We start from the raw sequence: 21,230 nt of genomic DNA, 5'->3' as shown, positions 1-21,230 counted from the left end.
ATTTATCGATATAATTTAAGCCTATGCTTATGTACAATATACAGTCTTCAATATTAAAGTCATAATAGATTCCAAGATGTTCATTTTGCAAATGAATGAGGTTAGCTTAATATTCCTATTGCTATCTTCAATTAAAATGCAAACCAAAGTGGATGCAGTTGACTTGATATTATAGTGTTAGTGCAAACTCATCTTTTCAAAATAAAATATTCCTTTTGTCAGTAGAASATATTGTTCTCTTTGTGACAGTCATAGCCTCCTGGGAACTTTCTAATTCTGTAAAAACCAGCTACCAGCATTCATTGAAGTTATAATGAATGATCATCTGAGAAATCTTTCAGAATGGGAATAGAAGATGAGTATTTACCAGGTCACTGGGTTGTGATATATTACATTTACAGGAAAAGAAACTGTAAAAACATAATAAAAACCATCAATGCACAATTTATGTACATGAAAAGAAAGTCATGACATTCAAGTCTAGCAGGGCCAGACCCCACCTCTCAGTTAAGGCAGCACTGTGGAATCCCAAATAAAGAACAGTCCCAAAACGTTCTTAAACAGCTTAAAATGCATTAGAAACCTGAAAAGCAATGAGAATTAAAGGATTGAAACTSTTATACAGGACAATTGCTCTTAAATGCTTACATCACACATGTATACACATACATATACATGAAACTGGCATACTGCAGTAAGGCAAATTAAAAGTGTTCTGCTTATATGCAAGTCAGGGGACAATTTAATTTCAGACGGTTCCTCAAGCATAAGAAATTGCTTCTCAGTTCACTCTCTGGTACATAGTTGCATAAGGTGCCTCCTGCACTTGGATCTCATAAAATACAACTTACAGGTCCTGTTCAAATGTGATATATATTCCCATTGCCGATATCCCTAGAGAAACTATTTTTTATTACATTAGAATGAGATAGAGAATTCCAACACAAATAACATTTCTCAGTGGGTAAAAAAAATCAGCACTATTTAAAGACAGAAAATGGTCTTTTAATTCTCATAGAAAATGACATTAAAAGGGACAAATCAAAGGAACGTGGGGGGAGATAGAAGGACAAGCTGTATAGACAAAACACGGACACAAGATTCAAAAAATCCCACCAAACTGTACAATTGTTTTCAGTGTGTTTCCAAATGGGTAAAGTACCTTCTGAATAAAACCCACCTGCTTTTTTCACCATTACATTTGGGTGCTGCAGGATAGCTTTAGGAGTGGCTGCTGAAACACGTGGTGACATTCATATAACTTGACCCAGTGCATTTCATTTCGGGCTTGCAAGTTCTTGCCGAAGGAGAGTTCAGGACAAAGAAATTCAGAGTTCTGCTCCCACAGCTCAAACTCATCCTCCATGTAATGGTTTTCACTATAAATAAGGCATAGTGGTTCAAGTGCTACATTAAACATAATCAAAGGGAAAGAAAACCACCCATGAACTCCTTCCAGAAAAATACTTTATTAGGGAGAATAAAAAGCACTGCTCAAACAGTCTGAATAGGCATGGCCTTCTGCGCTGTCCGGCTCCTCAGGCTCAAAGTCATCAGGGTCTGGGGGCAACTGGTCGGCATCTTCATCAGATGTGGAAGGGCGCGTGAGGATTATCCGAGGTATCTTCAGCAAGATGCAAAAGATTTCAGAGAAAAGAATCAGATGAAGAGCAGGGAAGTGTTTAAAGGGAATATTTCAAAGGGACAGGGGAAACAGATGATGAGAAAAAAATATGTGAGAGAAAAACACAGAACTGTCTAGGTTGCAAAAGACCTATAACATCATCAAGTCCTGCTATTAACCCAGCACTGCCAAGTCCACCTCTAAACCATGTCCCTAAGTGCCACTACATGTCTTTTAAATGCCTGCAGGGATGGTGACTCAGCCACTTCCCTGGGTGATGTGTTCCAATGTTTGAACACCCTTTCTGTAAACACTTTTTTCCTAATATTCAATATAAACTTACACTGGCACAACTTGAGGTCATTTCCTTGTGTTCTGTGACTTGTTACATGGCAGAAGAGACTGACCCCCACCTTTTTACACTCTCCTTTCAGGCAGCTATAGCGATGAGGTCTCCTCTGAGCCTCTTTTTCTCCAGGCTAAACACCCCCAGCTCCCTCAGCTGCTCCTCACAGGACTTGTGCTCCAGACCCTTCACCAGCTCTGCTGCCCAWCCCCATACTCACTCCAGACCCTCAATCTCYTTCTTGTCATGAGGGGCCCAGACCTGGACACAGCACTCGAGGTGTGGCCTCACCAGTGCTGAGTACAGGGGGACAATCACTGCCCTGGTCCTGCTGGCCACACTACTGCTGACACAGGCCAGGATGCTGCTGGCCTTCGTGGCCACCTGGGCACATCCTGGCTCATGTTCAGCTGCTCTTGTCCAGCACCCCCGGGTCTTTTTCCATTGGGCAGCTCTCCGATCACTCTGCCCCCAGCCTGTAGATCTGTATGGAATTGTTGTGACCCAAGGGCAGGACCCAGCAATTGGCCTTCCTGAACCTCACACTCTTGGCCTTGGACCATTGATCCAACCTGTCCAGATGTCTCTGCAGAGCCTTCCTACCCTCCAGCAGATCAACACTCCCACCCAGCCTGGTGTCAGCTGCAAACTGACTGAAGGTGCACTCAGTCCCCACAGCCAGATCATTGATAAAGCTATTTTATCTTTACAGGAATGGCCCCAGTACTGAGTCCTGGGGAACAGCACCAGTGACCGGTCACCAGCTGAGTGCAGCACCATTCACCACCACCCTCTGGGCCTGGCCATTCAGCCAGTTTTTCACCCAGCAAGAGCGTCCCTGTCCAAACCATGAGCAGYCAGTTTCTCCAGGAGAATGSTCTGGGAAATTGAGTCAAAGGCTTTACTAAAGTTTGGTAGAYARYATCTAAGTGGGTCACTKTSWYRKARRAKWWKAKMWSWSWMRAKMTRWWSTTCCCTGCCTCCTCCTTCCAGYCCCTCTTCTAGATGGGAATCACCTTTGCSTATTTCCAGTCAACTGGGACCTTYCCAGTTAGCCAGGACTGCCAACAGATGATGAAAAGAGGCTTAGTGATCATTTCCACCAGCTSTTTCGGTACCCTGGCCTCAATTCCATCCGGGCCCATGGACTTGTGTGCGTCTAAGTTGTGMAGCAGGTGATGAACRTTTCCCCTTGGATTATGGGGGTTTCATTCTACTCCCCAAGCCTGTGTTAGAGCTCAGGGAGCTGGCACCCACAGAATAACTGGTCTTGCTATTAAAGGCTGAGGTAAAGGAGGCATTARGTACCTCAGCCTTATCCTTTGTCTCTATGCTTCCTACCACATCCAATAAAGAAKGGAAATTCTCCTTGGCCTCCTTTCATCTTATGTTTTACACCAGAAAGCCATTGAAAATTAAAGCAAAATTAGGATAAATTGCCCTTTTCTTGCATTAGCTAATCTTATAAAAAACCTTCTATAGTAAAAAATACATTAAAATATTTTTAAATAAAGACAAGTAAATACGAAAAAAAAATCTAGATTAATTTAACTTCACTGTTCATTCATCCCCCTGAAAGCAATAAAAAATTAATTAAGAACCAYAATGCATATCAATTATTGATCTTCGAAAAATTACATATTTTGGCTTMTTTAATGACAAAATATACTTAAGGGAAACATTGAGAGAAAATATCAATGTGTAAGTTTGTCAGTAAAATATGCATACATGGATTTGATTCATTTTTTTTTGGACAAGAACTTTGTTTTCTTTGAGAATTATATTGCAATGTTTTAAAATCAAATGCTGTAACTAAGAAAAAACCTCAGTGTCAGGGTCTTCATGTGCAGTCAAATAACTTATCATTAACTGGTTTTATCAATGAGTGGATTATTACAAATTTCTGCTGCACAAAATCTTTTTTACTGCTTTTCGAAAAAAAGCTTAACATAATGAAAACAGATATAAGAGTGAGTCAATATATCCAACAAACAGGGAATATGATATTGTGTAATAAATAAATTGGCCATCTTACTAGCAATATGAAAATTTTCAGGAAAGTTTGTACTTCTTATTTATCAGCTACTTCARCTCTGTAAGAACATTTAATGTTGACACCACACAATTCAATTGTTTATATAGTATTTCCTTGSTGTACATTATTTAATTTAGGAAATGACACAAGCATATAGATGCTTTTTAGCTGTCGAATTTTCAGCCAGCAGGTTTCTGCATTRAGGTAAAATGAATTATTCCCCAGGTTCCCCTGACATTAGCTCCGTCTGCCCCCAGCTCACAGCACCCTACACATAGACACCAAAATGCAGGTGCCTTTCCAGAGCTGAATCTCACCCCTGATARCTGTGAACTAATTTTAAAACCAGGTATAAATTTAGTTTATACCTTGGTGTACTGAGCAYCCTATTATATATCCTTTTTTCCTCTTTTTTTTCCTTCTGCCTAAACTTCTGGAAGTTTTAAATAACCCATACAGATCCTAAGCACTGGCCAAGCTAACAGCTCCCRGGAAGATTTGCTTTTCTCATGCACACATGCCATCATTTATAGCTTTCCTTGCACTGGGTGGTTCTGTTCTTTGCTGAAAGATGCTTCTTGYTTAACAATGCCAGCAGTCAGCTGCTCTGCAATACAGAAAATGCACATCTAGACACACAGGTGCTTCACTGGGTCACATAATGAAATTCTGACACCTCAAGAACTGTTGCAGAGGTCTGTGCCCTGGGTGACCTACAGTCATATCCTGGCTTTGCATTTCATCGAGCTTTCAGTTCAAAGCTCAGGGAAGACCTTTCCTTGTATACTGTGCTGTTCAAAAATAGCCATGTGCACACCTCCCCATGACTGACATGGATTTCATTAGCTATGCAGAGCCACCAGTACCGATTTGTCCTTTTGAAGAACAGACCTTAGCCATTCTGAATGTCAGGTTTTTAAGTACTCTCTATCAGCGTGGTTCCTCCCCAGTTCCCAAGGAATCAAAACTGATTATCTAAAAAAGATTTTCTTTAAACATTTCATGACTGCTTTCATACTATCTTTCAAATATTATTATGGGACTTAGTCTAAAAATGATAAAGTAAATTTAATTGATGAAAAGTACTCCTTCAACATTTCCATGGTAATTGTATTAACAGCTCCACAAAATACATGATGTTGGGCAAGTTTTACATCTGATCTTTCATGTTGCTGCAGATAAAGGAACCAGYAGTAAATGAGCAACGTTTGCTGCAGCAGAGGCTGTGTCTCAGCGCAGAAGTGCTGCCAAGGCTGGCAACCTGCACTCCCAGGAGAAGAGTGGGCTCAGGTCAGACCTACAGCAGCCCCTGTGCACCCTCTCCAGGCAGGTGAGAGCTCACACACACGCTGGCTCACGCTCATTTGGAGACACTGCTGAGTCTTCCTAACAAATAACATGTCCTGGTCAAAGTGCAGCTGTGTTCTCTGTCCCTCTGCTTTCTGCACCTCTCCCTGCCCACTCTCCCACCAAAACCCCATGTGAACCCGTATCACTGCTGCCCCTAAACCACGGTTACTTCTTCCCCTTGGACAGTCTTCCTCCTCTGTGCCTGTCTCCCTGATGGGATGCTGGGAATTTCCTCAAATCTGAATCATGAGCACCAATGTAAAAACAACTCTCATTGGTGGATTGTGCCATCTACGCAATTGCAATTGAAACTAAGTAATAAAACATGCATTTGTACAAGGTTCAATTCAAYGCAAAGAGGCTCAGGCCTCTAGTCTCTCTCTCCTTGCAGAAAAAGTTATCAATTAATCTCCTCTGTAAACCAAAACCAACACAAAAGGGATGTAAGAAACACACATCACATTTCTAAGCACAGTGGCCTTTCCATCTTYACCTATCCATCCCCTAAAAACCCAGCACTCCCTATAAATACGTTCACATTCACCCAAGTTCCAGAAATACCACAATATAAGTTTTATCAGTTTCTTTTCCTTTCAGTTTTGTTTAAAAAAAAATAAAAACAAAAACAAACAAACAAAAAAAAACCCAAAAAAAAAACCAACAAAACAAAACAAAACCCGAAACTCAAAAACTAAACTTGCATTGTATTTTGTTACATCCTTTTCTTAAACACAGTGCTTCTCTTCCCACAATCCTTTCCTTTCATATTTCCCTGCTCATCTTCACTGACCTCAGCATTACCCTGCTAAATGGCAAGCTTTACTCTTGGAGMTTTTCTTTATTATTCGTATTTGAATGTACATTTCCTGGTGCAGCAGGATCGAGGGAAGATAAAAGAACAGACTTCCTATGTGAAAAAATGGCACAGAAAAGAGGAAGCAAACTATTTCCACTACCCATTAGAGACAGGGCAAGACAGAGACATTTAGGACAGCAATAAGGAAAACCCTTCCAGTAMAGGCACCTGAGTTGCTTGTCTAAGGCATGTGGGAAGGTGTGAAACTTCCATCTTCMTATGGATAATTCTGCAAAAAAAATTGATGCTGGTGTAGGAGGACAAATTACCTAGATTTTCTATTATTCCATTGTTTTCTCCACTGGTTATTACTCAGCAGTGTTTGAACTTGTTTAAAATACTTAYGTTGAAATTATAAAGTCCTCCTACTCACTTTCCATCATCACACTTTAAATATCACTATTTAAATAATATTGGAGCCACTATTCAATCTCAAACCGTCAAAATATGTCAAATAYTTTTCCAGAAAAATGTATAATTAATCACTTGAAAAAGTGACTATTTTTCCATTTTCCCCTTAAACTACGTTTTTAGTGCCTAAAACATGAACTTCAAAATGGACATGTCCTGTAGTAAAACCAGTGAGTTCACAGTGGAAACTTCTTACCTTGTTTGTGTCATGTTTTTCAGCATAAACATTTCTTACGCTAAAAAAAATTCTTTTTTGTTTGAATCAGGCATAACTAAAAATCAAATTATTTCAGACACTCTTATTTAATGGGATTAACAGCCTCCACTGAAATTTGGAGTCCTTCAACTGGAGCACAGACAGGGGCTGCCTGTGCACTCCTGGTCCTCTGCAGGAAGCAGTAAAATAAAGACATCTAAACAACATGGGGCAATTCAGCTGCAGTGTTGGCTGCAAAAATTCTTTCCAACTGGAACAGGATAGGAACAAACCCACAACCAGCTATGGTGCTTCAGTTGAAAGCAGCTTCCTAAAACATGATAAATGAGATGTCCTGTCAATAAGTTAACATCCAATAATTTTCACCTTCTAGATGTGCACATATGTTTTCCTTGCCTACTTCTAATTAAAACGTCAGTCTAAAACATTGCAGAACAATCCATAAAGGACAGTTTGTTATGTCTTTATATATATATATATTTAATTAATACTGAACAGAACAAACCCCATCCTTTCTTTCCTTTCTCTTGGCCTTCCCCAGCCCACAGGTCCATACTCGAATATAATCAGGAGAGGAAAGCTCTCAAGGCAGCAGTCACAGCTACAACCCAAGCTTCACATCAAAGGCATAACCAACAGTGACAGGGCACAGCACAGCTGGCAGCAAGGCCAGCTGCTGGGGACAGAGGCTACAAATCAGAAGGTGAAACAACACATACAAGGCCAAGTTTGATGGAATAAGAGCAGGAAAAGAGAATTTGGATTGACCTTTTTTAGGAAAAAAACCAGACATACTTTTAACTCCAGTTCAAACAGATTACTTCCTSAAGAAAATATTCCCCAGCTAGAAAATACCTTTAATAGGGATGCCTTCCTAGCTCAGTTCCATGTATCTAAACAGTGCATACTGTTGAAATTTGACTTAACAGCTGATCTTCACAGACACCACTGCTAAGGATGATACCCTTTAACTGGTGAAAACAGGGGAAAATAAAATTATCAACAGAGTTGAGAGCATTTGCAGGGGTTTACGTAAACCTCATGAATAATATTATGATTTCATGCTTAGTCTTACCTGTTTTGTCATCACTRGGGATGGAAGTAATTTTTTAGACCTGAACAGAAAATTCAGACTTCTCACTAAACAGTGAAAACATGCCTTTGCTAGATGCAAAAGGTCGCATTTGATAATGACTGTCACAGAATAAACTGTCCAAATYGAATTGAGTAAAGAAGGCCATTTACTCATGCCTAAAAATTATTACATAGTTGGATTTTTAAATAACAGTTTTAAACTACTACTCTTTTTAAACAGTTTTAAAAAGAGTATGTAAAAATGCATCCAACAGGAGAAAAGGGCCAGATGTGCTGCTGCTCAGTTCACAACAAAATGAACACCAGCATCCAATGGCATTCTTGGCTGAAGTGATGCTAAAGACAACAGATAAAGGCAACTGATAAAAGCAACCTTCTCCCCAAAGAAAAACAAGGAAATGCAAGTAAAAGAGAGATAAAGAGATCCAATTGAGTTCATTCTTCCCAAATATCCCCACCGCTCGATGGGAGCGGGCAAAGCAGCCAGGGCAGGGGCGAGGGGAGTGGGGCAGAACCCCACGGATGTGTGTGATGGGGACACCATGGCTGTGAGTATGGAAACACCTGAATCTGGAAACTCCATCTGGGCATTCAACACAGCTCCCCTTTTAGAGCATATCAGGAACTTTTAATCAGGGTGTGTTTTATGAGGCACCCTCAGCTCTCCTGYTCATGGAAATCCCTGGCTGCATCCCTTTCCCTGGCACTTTACGATGCAATTTTACTGCTGTGTTTGACCTTTGGCCAAACTCCAGAATTTGTGAAGTTGGATGGAGAGAGAGGTATAAACCTCTCCTGCACTCTGGGCAAGATAAATCTGTGGTGARGCATGGATGAAGCACCTCATGACACCCAGCTACAGAAAACCTCTGCACAGGGAAAGCTGCAACCTGTGCTGCTGCACCCAGGGAGCAACCAGCTCACGACAACACCTACTGTCACTGGGATTGGGAGAGGGCAGCACAGCATTCAGTTCATCTGACACCTGCAGCAGCCACACTGCTCTCAAACACTGACAGGGGAGCTTTGGCACCAAGCTTTTGGAAGAGCTGCCTCAGTTTTGTGTGCAGCAGCCCGGTGAGTGCCCTGAGCAGGGGCTGCCCCACAGCCCATCCCTCTTGCCTGTTGCTATTCCCACACCAGGCTTAGTAATTTACTCCAAGATCTAATTCAGCTCAGCATGAGTTCCTGTAAGTCAATGAACCAGACACGCAGTAAAAAACTGGGACAGGTTACTCAGACAGGTGTGGATGCCCTGTTCCTGGAAATATTCAAGGACTGGTTGAGACAGGGCTCTGAGCAACCTGTTCTAGTGGAAGAYGTCTCTGCTCACTGCCAAGTGGGGTACAACATGACCTTTAAAGGTCCCTTCCAACCCAAACCACTCTATGATTCTATGAAAATTTCCTCTGTGGGAATTTTCTAGATACTGATGTATTTTACAGCCCAGTTTTAAAACGGGATATTTTCTCTACTTCTTGGAACAGCAAGAGAACATCTTGTATGTTTTATCTGTCTTCCAGCTTGTAGTATACACAAGATTTGTTCATGTTACATTTAGAGCAAAGCTGCTTTCTGTTCTTGCTCTCTGCCAAGTGCTTCCCAAGGGCAATGCACACRGCAAGAAAGGTGGAGCTCTGTCAAACTCACCACAAAAACCTAAGATCAATGCTCATAATGTCATATCTGCAATGCTGTCAGGCACAAAAGGCTTTTATATGATTCAAATTGCATATGAAMAATAGTCTTTGCTCTGTTTCTTTCATCTTGTAATGTACCACTGGATAGTGATTTCCCTGACACTGGATATAAGGGCTTTCTGTGTAATCGTTTATGGCCTGGTACAATGAAAGCACTGAAGAAAATGTATTGCTTTGATCACAAAAGGAGACTTAAAAGGTATTGCCCCCATAAAATGCTACCCATGGCCCAAATTACCAACTCTTAGATTTTTTGAAGCAAACTCATCACTCCTGTGAAAAGCAGTGGCTGCATCTGTACAGGAACTCTGTACAGTCTCTTCCCCTGCAGGATTCCCAGAGTCCATGAGGATGCCTTTTACAGAGGAGGTGCTGCTCGTTGTTTGTGTAGTCATTCAAATACTTATCGTCTTTTATTCTCCTATGTTGTGTCCTATAGCACAGTTCCAGGTGCTTTGCTTGAATCTATTTGTCTTTTGTATGTTTTTGCTCATACTWTCTGCAATGCTTATATTGTCTACCATGTGATGGGCTCATGTGGTGGATTCTTTTTCTCCAACGTAGAGGTATTTTAATATGGTAACTTGAAAAGATCAATTAATGTCCTGTCTTTTTAAAAGGTTTTTCCTACCTATTTAATTAAATAATTAATTAAATTAACCTTGTTAATTACAAGCTCTGCAAAATCCAAGAATTTAAAGTTCAAAATGAGTCAGTTTTGACTGAGTCCTGTGACAAAACTACTTAAAAGAAAGAGAGGGAAAAGACACACTGTGCAAACAGAAGCATTTGTTGGGAGCAGGAACTTAATTTCCAATTCACACAATAAGTTCCCTAACCACTACACTATGGAGACAAGCACAGTGTCTACAACACACACCTTTTATGTTTCATCTTTCATCCTGACTCAAAAATCACTGAAGCTCACACCATGACTAAGGGTTACCCAAACCAACCAGGCTCTCTTCAGAGAGTTTGCAAACGTATGTAAACCTGCACAAGATGCAAGGCAGCAGAGAGTTAGATCCTGACTTCTAAAACTAACTTAGCTTGTCAGAATAGGAAAAAAAAAMCATAAAAACACCAACGCCCTTACCTGAGAAGATTAAAAGACTCATGAAAATGTTTTGGAAAAGGGATAAAGCAGGTCCTCACAAGAAACTTGAAGTAGTAGGTCTTATGGTGCTATGGGTCAGTCAAACACTGTATGTGATGTGAGCAAGGTCTTTAGTGTTTGAAACAAGCTTCAGAAGAAACCTRGCTTTGTTCATGATAGGGGCATTCTCAATCCCACTCTAGCTGTCTCCTTTTACTGCTCCTCTGACCCAAGTACTTCACTGCCTTTGCTTTTAAAATTGAACAAAGAAAATGACCAAAGATAAAAGAAAAAAAAAAAAAAACTTATGTTGTATGATTTCAATTTTCTGATATGTTTGGAACTAATACGCTCAGATGTATGAAGAAAGGGTTTGATAATCTGATTTTGGAAGATTTTTAACTAAGTGCATCAAGGTTTTTTCCTGAAAAAATTCTTTATCAGTTGGAAATGAAGAAGGTAGATCTGCTGGGATTCTCATCCATGTACAATTTCACATGACTTGCATACAAACAATACGAGACAAAGGCAGAAAACCAGCAGCTATGTACTGTGGGAGACGGTATATCTGCTTGTTCACTTTCTCCAGGCACAGAGGCATTTCATTTTGATATAGCTGACAGGTTCTTGTACACTTGTCTGTTTTCTCAGTATGTTTAGCAATACTTGGTATCTCTGCATTTTTAACAGAGCAGCCAAAAAATTTGGCTTTTTTAGCCTGAAGAAATTCTTCAGGTTTTTCAATACTGTAAGCTTCACTTTTATTTATTTACTCACATAATCACTTTTAATTGGTAACTCTTACTTTAACGTTCCTTGATAATCCTGATATAAGTGATACTTGTACCCCTGGTGAACTATATGAAAAAATAAAATTGAGGCAATTCCCAGGGCAAAGGCATAAAATTAAATCAAAAACAATGCTAACAATTTAAGTGAAATACTAGATTAAAATATTCTAAAGACTTGATATTAATTACAAAGCATCTAACATCCTTACTACGTTGATAGCCCCAAAAATGAGTCAAATAAGATTATATGATGATGCATGTTATGAAATGATAGAAGATGCTGAAACCTGTCAACACTTTCCATTTAATCAGACTAAATCCACTGAGAATTTCACTCAGAGCTTGAATAAAAATATTTATGATGGAGAAAGATTGTGAAGAGTTGGCTCTATGTTTGAGAGGATGGACAGGAAACAAGAAGAGAACTGGAAATGAAGACTCCAGATTCCAAGTTAAAGTTTCTTCTGTTAAAGTCAGCATGGGCATGGGTTTATATCCCTGACTTTTTTTGCTCAAGTTCAGTTAAAATATTTTTGTTTACATATATATATATTAAACCAAGTAAAAGAAACTATTTTCACATTTTTGAGGTGTGATTAGCATAACTGAGGCAAGTCTATAAAAGAATGTATGTAAAAAAGTATCAAATTGTAATTAAAGTTCTGAGGCCTCTATCTACATGTCAGCAAAATACTCAAGCATAATTAAAACCAAGGAAGAGTYTCATTTTTCCTTTGCAAAACCATGACTCACTGTGAAAGAACATTTCATTTGTCCAATTAATTACTGGTCATTCACACTGTCATGAAATCTTAAAGCTGGCACAAAGGRTTTGAAATTGAGTTTGGCTGGATGAGTTAACAATTAAATGAGCCTTTTAGAAGCAGTTAGAGCAACCAAGCCTGTGGAAAACAGAGAGGAAACCTGAATCTGGGAGCAGCATCGCCTGTTGTAATCCAGAGCCGCAGGCTTAGAGACAGAGTGGGCTGTGGGTAGCAAGAATGAGACAAATATTATCACAGAGAGCATATGCAAAGAGGATGTTTATTAAAATTCAATAAAAATAAACAGATGAAGACAGTATCTGCTGGAAGGCAKGATGATGACTTGGAAGAGAGGGAGAAGAAAGATGGCACCATCTGGCACATATTCAGTTTTTGCTGAATAGTAATAGCAGTCTCAGGGTTTTCTGCCATTATGCTTCAATCCTTCCCTCCCTTGATGTAGCCACAACCATCTTCTATTGAAACCTGATCAGAAACACAAAGGAAATGAACCTTCCTATATTCCTAGCACAGAGGAAGATTCTGCATTTAGGTCCTGCTGCCACCTGCTTATCTGAACATGCAAAGCAAGTCCTCCATGAGAAGCCAGGCTCTACATATTTTTCAGATAATAAGATTTTCTTCAGTTACTGAGCTGTTCAGAGGGAATTCAAAATGAGAGCAGATGAGACACTGAGCAGTCTCAAGTCAGGAGGATACTCCCCACAAGCCCATAATCCCTAAAACTGATGAATGCTGCTCCAGGTTACAGGCAATAACATGCATCATTTGCTACAGCATCAAGATTCTGATTTCAAAAAAAGAAAGAAACAAAACCAGAAATACAAATGTTTCTTCAAAAAAGAACTATGTATCCATTACTTTTGACACTCAGAACATACTCAGGCAGTGGACTCCCTCTGTGTACTATGCTCTAGGTTATTGTAGTTCAGTCTAATCTGCCTCTCCTCCCCCTACAGCAGAAGAACTTTAAAGGGAGGCATACAACGTAAAAATACAGCAATTTCCTCTTTTTGGATGAAAATTCTTAAAGTCAGATACTRCAACAAATCCAGGCCACCATCAATATATGAATAAACCCTTTCAACAGTGGTTCCTCTAACAGGAAGCCTCATGCTTCCTGCARTGCTGACAAAGACTGTAAGAAACAGCTACCAGGTAAAGCTGGACAAAAAACCCAAACTGATGAAAGTCTTTTCAGCTAGAAAATAAAATTGGTCTAAATGTTGCACAAGATGACCAGAGGCCTCAAAGTAAGTTTCTTTAAGCARCTGAATAGAAAACCTTTCTTAGTCTATCTCATGGAAAAAAAAGCTGTAGCTCAACATTCTGTGAACAGTGATTAACAGAGAAAATCAGAGAAGAGCAGCTGCGTGATCTATTTGCTCACTTTTTTGGTCAACTAACAAATCACATTACTTATCTAAATGATTAATAAAAACTGATACGTCTTTGATTATAGTCTTTTATAAAATAATACACAAATTTTAATTTTTTTTGCCATTAGCTGGTTTGTGAATGGTATTCCCAGAGAAAGATTTTTTTTAAGCTGGAAGAGGAATCAAACAAAGCATTCCCCTGGCATTTGCTAAAGGAGAAACAGTTGTTTATTGGTACCTCAAGCTCCATACAAGTGAGATGCTTTTTGACTTTAATTATTCAGATGCCTTGATTTGATTGTACCTTCCTAGTAAAGCTGTAGTTTCAGGTGTGCACATASATGACCAAGATTAGGATAGGTCTTCTGAGAGTTGAACTTGCTAGAGAAGTTTAAAAAAGTGGATTTCTAAAAGCCACACTGCAGGCTCAGCTGTTCCCTTCCGTGACCTGGGCAGTAGGCTTACTCTCATCAGTCACCTGAAATACAGGCATGTCTTAGCCTCTGGCACAAGCTCCTCCCTCCAGTCAAAAGGTGAAAATAGTCACCTCCAGGTAGCAATTCAACATCTCCCTTCTGAAAGAGGGACCCTGTAAATGCTGCTCCTTGCATTAGAGACAGAGTCCAGACAACAGAATAATGATCTAAACTGGAGGGAATGGACACCCCCCTAAAGCCCCCAGACCAGAGCACTTCAAAAGCTCTGTTCTGCTACCCTGGTGCTCACCCAGGAGGTGAGCTCCTCCAGAAGCCATGTCCCAACTGCAGTGACAGCCAAGTAAATGCTTGATCTTAGATACTTGTCAAGTTCTGTGCCAGTCTTTACTAGCATTATACTAGCATTAATGACAGACAACACAAATTTCACAGGAAAGAGTGGCTTGTGATTTACTGGGGCCATCCTACTTACTGTTATCACATGGTTGATTGCTGGGAAGGGGCTGCCCTTGGAGGAAGCTTCAGTAGGACCAGCATCAAAGGTAGCAGGCTCTGAAACAAAGCTTGCCTTAAAAAGAAAAAAAAAAACAAAAAAAACCCAGAAACATATTTTTATTCTGAAAGCTTGTTAAGAAGGACAATTCCCTCCCTTCTTATTAAGTTAGTATACAAACACCTGGCCCTATTGTTGCATGTGTTGTACTACAAAAGCAAATGAAATTGCAATTCCTGCTGTTTCCCATTTTTGGTGAATTTTATATTTGAACTGCTGAAATTATCAGCTCAAGAATAAGAAGTAACAACACATAGTGTCAAGAGAAAAATGCTTGTTATTTGTGCATAGATTAGTCCTGTGGTAAAAACATTAGGATTTCTATAGCAAAACTGATTGCATTAATTCCTTCTTATCACACACACACACACAAAAATCAGAGATTTGTTTTCAATATTCTTTAAACAGATGAATGATTCTGCCATCTTGTGGGAGATGGAGAAATCCTAACTATTTTTACAACAACAGCAGGGCAGAACATCATGGAACAGAAATTTCCTCTATTTTTCATTTGTTTCACTATTGATTAAGTGAGCAGACATTAACAGCTAGCATATTCCAAACAACACCCAAAATAAGAAATTAATTATAGCCTCATGGAGGAATCTGAGCAATGGGGTTGATTTTTAAGATACTAACTTGACCAGAAACTCTGYTYGGAAGGTAAAGGTGCAGCAATTAAAACCCTGATTTTTTTYCCCCTGTGATCTGATAATGTGAAATATGTAGACAGTTATTTACATTCTCTTACCTTTGTTAAAATACCATTCATGAAAGAAAAATGTAAAATTATACACACATATTTTTATGTATAATAATCTTGTAAGAAATGTTAAACTAAACAATATTAAACAATATGTATATATTATGGAACATCACCCTCTATTAATAATTCCATAGCATAGTTTTACAAAATTAGYAGATTAATTTATCGTTAAATAGTCTTTGGCTGATACAGGTTGTATCATTATTCCTGACAAATTCACAGACATACAATATTGCTTGCTCTATTCCACCTTAATTCAACATGGAACATACTGGAGTAAAAACAATTAATCTAACCAAGTACAAATGACAGTTTAAGATAAAAAGAGCTGAAAAAAATGTCGACCAGTTTCACCTCAAAGTAATTTTGTAGAGGCTCTCTTCCTGCTCCACCTTTCTCAGCAGGTAGAAACCAAACAGTGCATCAAAAGCATATGTCACAAAACTGTATCTGACTGGCTTTTTTCCCATTTTTCTTGGGAAACTCTGAAGCTCAAGAGGGTGGCTTCTGCTAGGAAAGATGAGGCTTGAGGTGGAGCAGCCCGAGAGGCGTCTATCCCWTGGCACCTGGCACTCCAAGCCTCCAGCAGGGGAGTTATTTTGAGCTGTTCTCTTCCCACCAAAAATTACCTTGGGGAAACAAGCTCATCTAGTTTATATTTCTTTGTTACAACTGCAGTGAACTCACCTAGTAAATMTAATACCATGTCACAAGAAAGCTTCTTGGATCAAGTACAACTGCATTTATGCTTACATAACTGCTTACTAAGACCATTATTTTCTTTTGCAAATCATTCATTTAAGTGAATAATATTTTGTTAAGTACTTTGAACATAAAGATCTGACAATCAGAACATAATAAGAAGGAATACAACAATTTAATGTTATTATCATTTCTTCATAATGGCAAGTATCTGAAAAGCTAAGGCAAGCCTAGATCTGGATCTCAAATTCCCCATCTCTTAGCGATTTGATTTAAAAACAACAAGAAAACACACTCCACAGTGACAAACAACATAGCTACCTCAGCCACTCTGTCTCCTGCTTGTACCCCAGCCAAGTCTGWTGGACCATCTTTCGGCAGCCGAGCAATCAGGATCCCCTGGTAACACAAAACATAGGTTTCAGACRTGACAGTTTCTCCCTTTGTTCTTGGATGTAAAAAGCAAATGGGAAGTAATTAATTTTCAAGACTTATTGTTCTGTTGCCGCTATAAAATTAAAAACWAAATGCCTTAGCACATTAGCAAGACAAAAAATAAAAGCCTCCATGCCTGAAACACAGAACAATGAACAAAAGTCAGTAATTGTTTACACTGTGCCATGGGGAACAGACTGGAGAACAAAGATTTATTTAAATGATAAATCAGTGAGAAGGTGTGTAAAATAYTTCTCTCAAATCAAGTTAGTTCCTGGGAATGAGTAAATGGGATGGGAGAGGCATGTGGATTGCCAAGGGAGTGACCCCAAACTGAGGTAGAAAATGAAAATTAGACAAGAGTGTTTCAGCCATCACRTTGTCTTTGCAAAATCGTTAGTTTACATTTGGGTTTCTCTCCAAAATCAATCCTTCGGGAACCTCGCCATCAAAATCTAATGCCAGCTCCTACTCTGGGAAATAAGCTACCTATGTTTACCCTTGTTAGCTTTATCACAAAAACAGTAATGTTACATGAAGGACAATCTCAGAAAKAAAACAACAAAACACAATAGCTCAAGGAACTACTCATCAGTCTAACAATCACTAGATAAATTTTGAATAATGAAATGCACCTCATCACTTTCTTTACATGAAGATGAGCCCTTTCCACCAGCAATGCTAATACCAAGRCTCCCCATTTGACTGCACACTGTAATGGTTACCTGGAAAAGAATTATAATGGGTAAGTGGCCTGATTAATCAAAAACATTGCCTATTAATTACATGAGCACTGAAAATCTACCTCCCACCTAAACACCAGCAGACATGCCCCTGGAGAGCCCAGCCCAGAGAAGGATGGTGCTACAGTTCAACACTGGCACATGCAAGACCTGCCAGCAGTGCTTCAAACTGAGCTGAACAGACTCAGCTGAGTGCCCCCTGCACACAGCCTTGACCTGACCTCTCAAACCAAAGCTGGATGTAAGTGAGATGCCTGGCTGCAAGGGAAGTGGGAAATTATTTAAGTGGGAAATTATTTTTCCATATAAGCCATGGGGAGCAAGGACAACCCTCATGTTACTCTCTGTAAGCTAAGCCTCATGACATCTGCCATGCAATGTCCCCTCTTCTTTGCCTCTTTCATAAACTGCYTCACACAAGAGGAGTTCCCCACAGACACAGGGACTGTCCCACAGCCATGCAGAGCCCCCAGCAGCCATCCCAGCCCAKCAGCAGCTCCAAACCTTCAGCGGGGGCTGTGGCACATCCAGCACCCGCCGTTCCTCCGCCATCCGGCCGCTCTCGCTGGGGAAGCTGCCTGCTGCTGAGACGGGAGGCTGCCCCTTAGTGCTGGATCCTGAATGAGTCTTCCCTTTCATTGCCAGCTTGTGCTTTTCTTGAAGCGTTGTTCTGGTACTTCTTTGATCTCTCACGCTATCATTASTATCAAAAAGGCTGCCCGAAAACTTGGAAATAGGTTCCTGAGGGTTAAAGATAAAAAAGGTAAACATAGCAACAGCAAGGAGAATCTGAAACACAGACTTCACCCATGGTAACCTGAATTTGTTCCTCACTTTCACACTGATGTATGATAGAATTTGCTTCACTGAAGCAAACATCCAAGGATTTCTTTTACCTTTATTTCTCTGGGCATGTTTTGCCCTCAACATTGGGGTTGAAACTGTGGGAACAGGGAGAGGACTGGGATTCATAAASCCTTTCACTGGATTCCCTGGTACACACAAGTACATGTAACACACATATGTCCATATGTTTCTAAGTCCTGCARTGCCCTGTGAAAATGACAGAGCATGAGAACAGGACTATTTTGGGCAGCCTCTGACAGCTCTGTAGCATTGAATCCATTGTTCCAGGGGAAAGAACCACACACATAAGGCAAAGAAAAGATATTTCCATACAGAAAATAAGACATTTCTCATAGTTCCTCAAAGATCACATTCCATTTTTGGAAGCATAAGTGTGAGAGGGAAGACAAGCCCCTACCTTGCATCTACATAWCTAAGACTTTCTTTCAGCCACTGAATTGACTTCAGTTGCAAATGGCAGTGAGTGGAGACCTGCAAACTTCAGTGATTTAGGAATCCTCCTGCAATAGTGCCGAATAATAAAGCCTACTTTGAAGCCTGGCTCTAGGGTGAGCCCACTCTGAGATGCAGTGAGGAGCTCACAATGTCACCCTGTGCTTAGCTAAACCACAAAGGGCTTGAAAAGAGAAATACACAATCAAAATACATGAACCCAAATATTAAGGCTTCAGACAAGTTTGACTGGAAAACATAGTGATGTTTTCCAGCTATCAGTTATTCCAGGCAAAGGGTTAAATTCAGACATGATTCCCAAATTCTGTTCATATTTTATGAATGCTTTATTTATATTTAGCTGATTTTTTCCCGAACTTGATGGGTTAAGGTTGAATCAAATCTTCATATTGCCCAAATCCTTCTGTCTTCTGTTGGCAGTAAAATGATGCAGCAAACACACATCAACACCTCTGAAAATAAGCCCCATAAGTATTTTTCTATGTTTTAATAGCAAGAAGTTTAACACTAGAAATAAAAAGCAGTGGCATTATCTCRAACAGCTGTGCAAAACCCCACTGGACACTTTATTTTTCAATCTATATTGGCATGTTCCCACAATCTTGCTTTGGTTGGGATGGAAAGMAGCATTGCCAATCCCAGGGAAAGCATACAAGGCATGATTGCTTCCTATTCTCATTTAAAAGGGAATTTGCTTAGCTTTAACTCACATAAAACATTCATTACCTTTTTTCTCTTGAGAGAGATTGCTCTTTACGGTGCCAGGCTGACTAACCCAGACACATCTGCAGTGCTGTGGTGCCAGGGAGGAAKGCTGTGAGCAAGAGCCAGGACTGGGGGCTGGAGGAGGGGGCACATCAGCAGCACTCACAGGGGCTGGGAAGGAAGCAGAAATCCTGCAAGAGGAGCARGAGCCACAGCTCCTCCTGCATCTCCCAGCAAATGTCAGGACGAATGGTGAGCAACGCCCTGAAAGGGAAAGGCTGCAAGAGTGCAATCACAAACTCCTTTTTGCAGGCTAGGACCGAGAGGACAGCCAGGCTGCTGCACAGGTGACAGACACGTGGCAGGCACAGGCTAAACWACAGCTGGCAGGGGCTCACAGACATCCTGGAAGGGCTCCACCCAAAACAAACAGGCAGTGGAGTAGCACTGCAACCTCACTTTTCCACCATCTAGGCCTGGGGAGACACCGAGTGCTGCCAACAACCTCCTTTCCCAAAGAGATGGAGGGAACTGGGGATRTAAGTAGGAGTAAAATGAAAAACGTGTCTCATCACTGCTCAGGTTACTCAATCTGCAAGTTGAACTGCACTCTTAAGGGTTGGGTGGATGAACTGCAAGCAAAGTAAAGGAACAGAACACTGCATATAAGAACATGTACCCTGTGACAGGCAAGGACTTGAGAGTACAAGCAATGCAGATCCCACAGACCCAAAGTGGTCCACTGCACAGCACTGTGAGCAGCTGTATCCTCTTCTCAGGTACACATTGTCTCTCCCCATTTCAAGAGTGCTTACATCATCAGGATCCTCGAGTTCCTCTGCTTCTTGCTCAGGACTGATCCTTCCTTCTCTCCATTTTCCATTAGCAGAGCTCAATTTGTACAGATTACCACCATGGAAACCTTCCTTTCCTTTCAATGAGGCCCAGCGAGAGCCCTGGGAGCTCCAGTTATGGCCACTGTACAGTTTGGGAGACTTGGGAAGCCACTTAACAGAGTCCTGAGGGGAAGAGGACATTAAAAAAAAAAAAAAGGCAATGAATAGATTTTAAGAAAGCGATAGATGTACATAAGTGCAGAAACTGCGTGGCAAGTTCTGCAACTTGTTTTAGATTCTTGCAAATACTGTGTTTCTCTTTTYTACCTTGAGAAGCACCTTCAGTCCCAGAAAGACATTTTGCCAATTAATGGGCATTACTGACGATACAAAGAACAAGAAAAGGCTGCTGAAAATACTGGAAGCCATTAGGGACTTAGAAGAGCATGGGACMGAGCCTACCTTCAGCATTGTAAATAATAATTTATGATTGACAACTGTCTTCAATAAAGTGTACTAGCAGACCTTTAGTGACCATCTTATCTCATGACCCAAGTTAAAAAAAAAAACTATTAAGTCACTCCCCTTCTCATTATTCATGAAATGAAACGTTTCATTTGTTGAACAGTATCAATAGAAAATACAACACTAAATTGATCTTTTAAGGATTGCTGATTTTCAAAGCRACGATAATTCATTTATCGCAAAATGTCCATTACTTATTTACATCCAAAATATTTCAYCTCTCTCACTCATACACAGAAGTTCATACACGACAAGTTGTGTCAAGGTTGCCTRTGTACCTAAATTTCACTGATCTTTAGAATCAATTTTTCAAAGTAASCTTTCTTTTAAGCTTTCATTTAATCTCACCTCTGATTTTCTTACTGATACAAACCCAATGGCAGAAAGCAGCCTRATACCATATAAGTAAGATGCATCAACGGAGAAAACAAACAAAAACAATTTTCAACTTATGGTTGGGCAATCAGAAGCACATGGTGACTTTCACATGTTTAAACAGGTATTTGATTCAGATTTAACAGTT

At 40.1% G+C, this 21,230-nt stretch overlaps 1 protein-coding gene across 1 annotated transcript; it reads right to left on the bottom strand.

The window, feature by feature from the left end:
* Positions 1-1,107: 1,107 nt before the first annotated feature.
* Positions 1,108-20,560, bottom strand: LOC130577078 (uncharacterized). The gene is made up of 7 exons (XM_057372186.1): positions 20,510-20,560; positions 20,162-20,365; positions 17,826-18,062; positions 17,214-17,303; positions 16,465-16,542; positions 14,595-14,690; positions 1,108-1,624 (listed from the first exon to the last, which is right to left on the bottom strand). The coding sequence occupies exons 1-7, from the start codon at positions 20,558-20,560 to the stop codon at positions 1,472-1,474; spliced, it is 909 nt and encodes a 302-aa protein (XP_057228169.1). The 3' UTR covers positions 1,108-1,471.
* Between the last annotated feature and the right edge of the window lie 670 nt (positions 20,561-21,230).

The sequence above is a fragment of the Malurus melanocephalus genome, unplaced genomic scaffold, assembly GCF_030028575.1.
Source record: "Malurus melanocephalus ecotype Western Australia unplaced genomic scaffold, MMel_1.1 scaffold_166, whole genome shotgun sequence".
Taxonomy (NCBI): domain Eukaryota; kingdom Metazoa; phylum Chordata; class Aves; order Passeriformes; family Maluridae; genus Malurus; species Malurus melanocephalus.
This window is presented reverse-complemented; position numbering and strand designations above follow the sequence as displayed.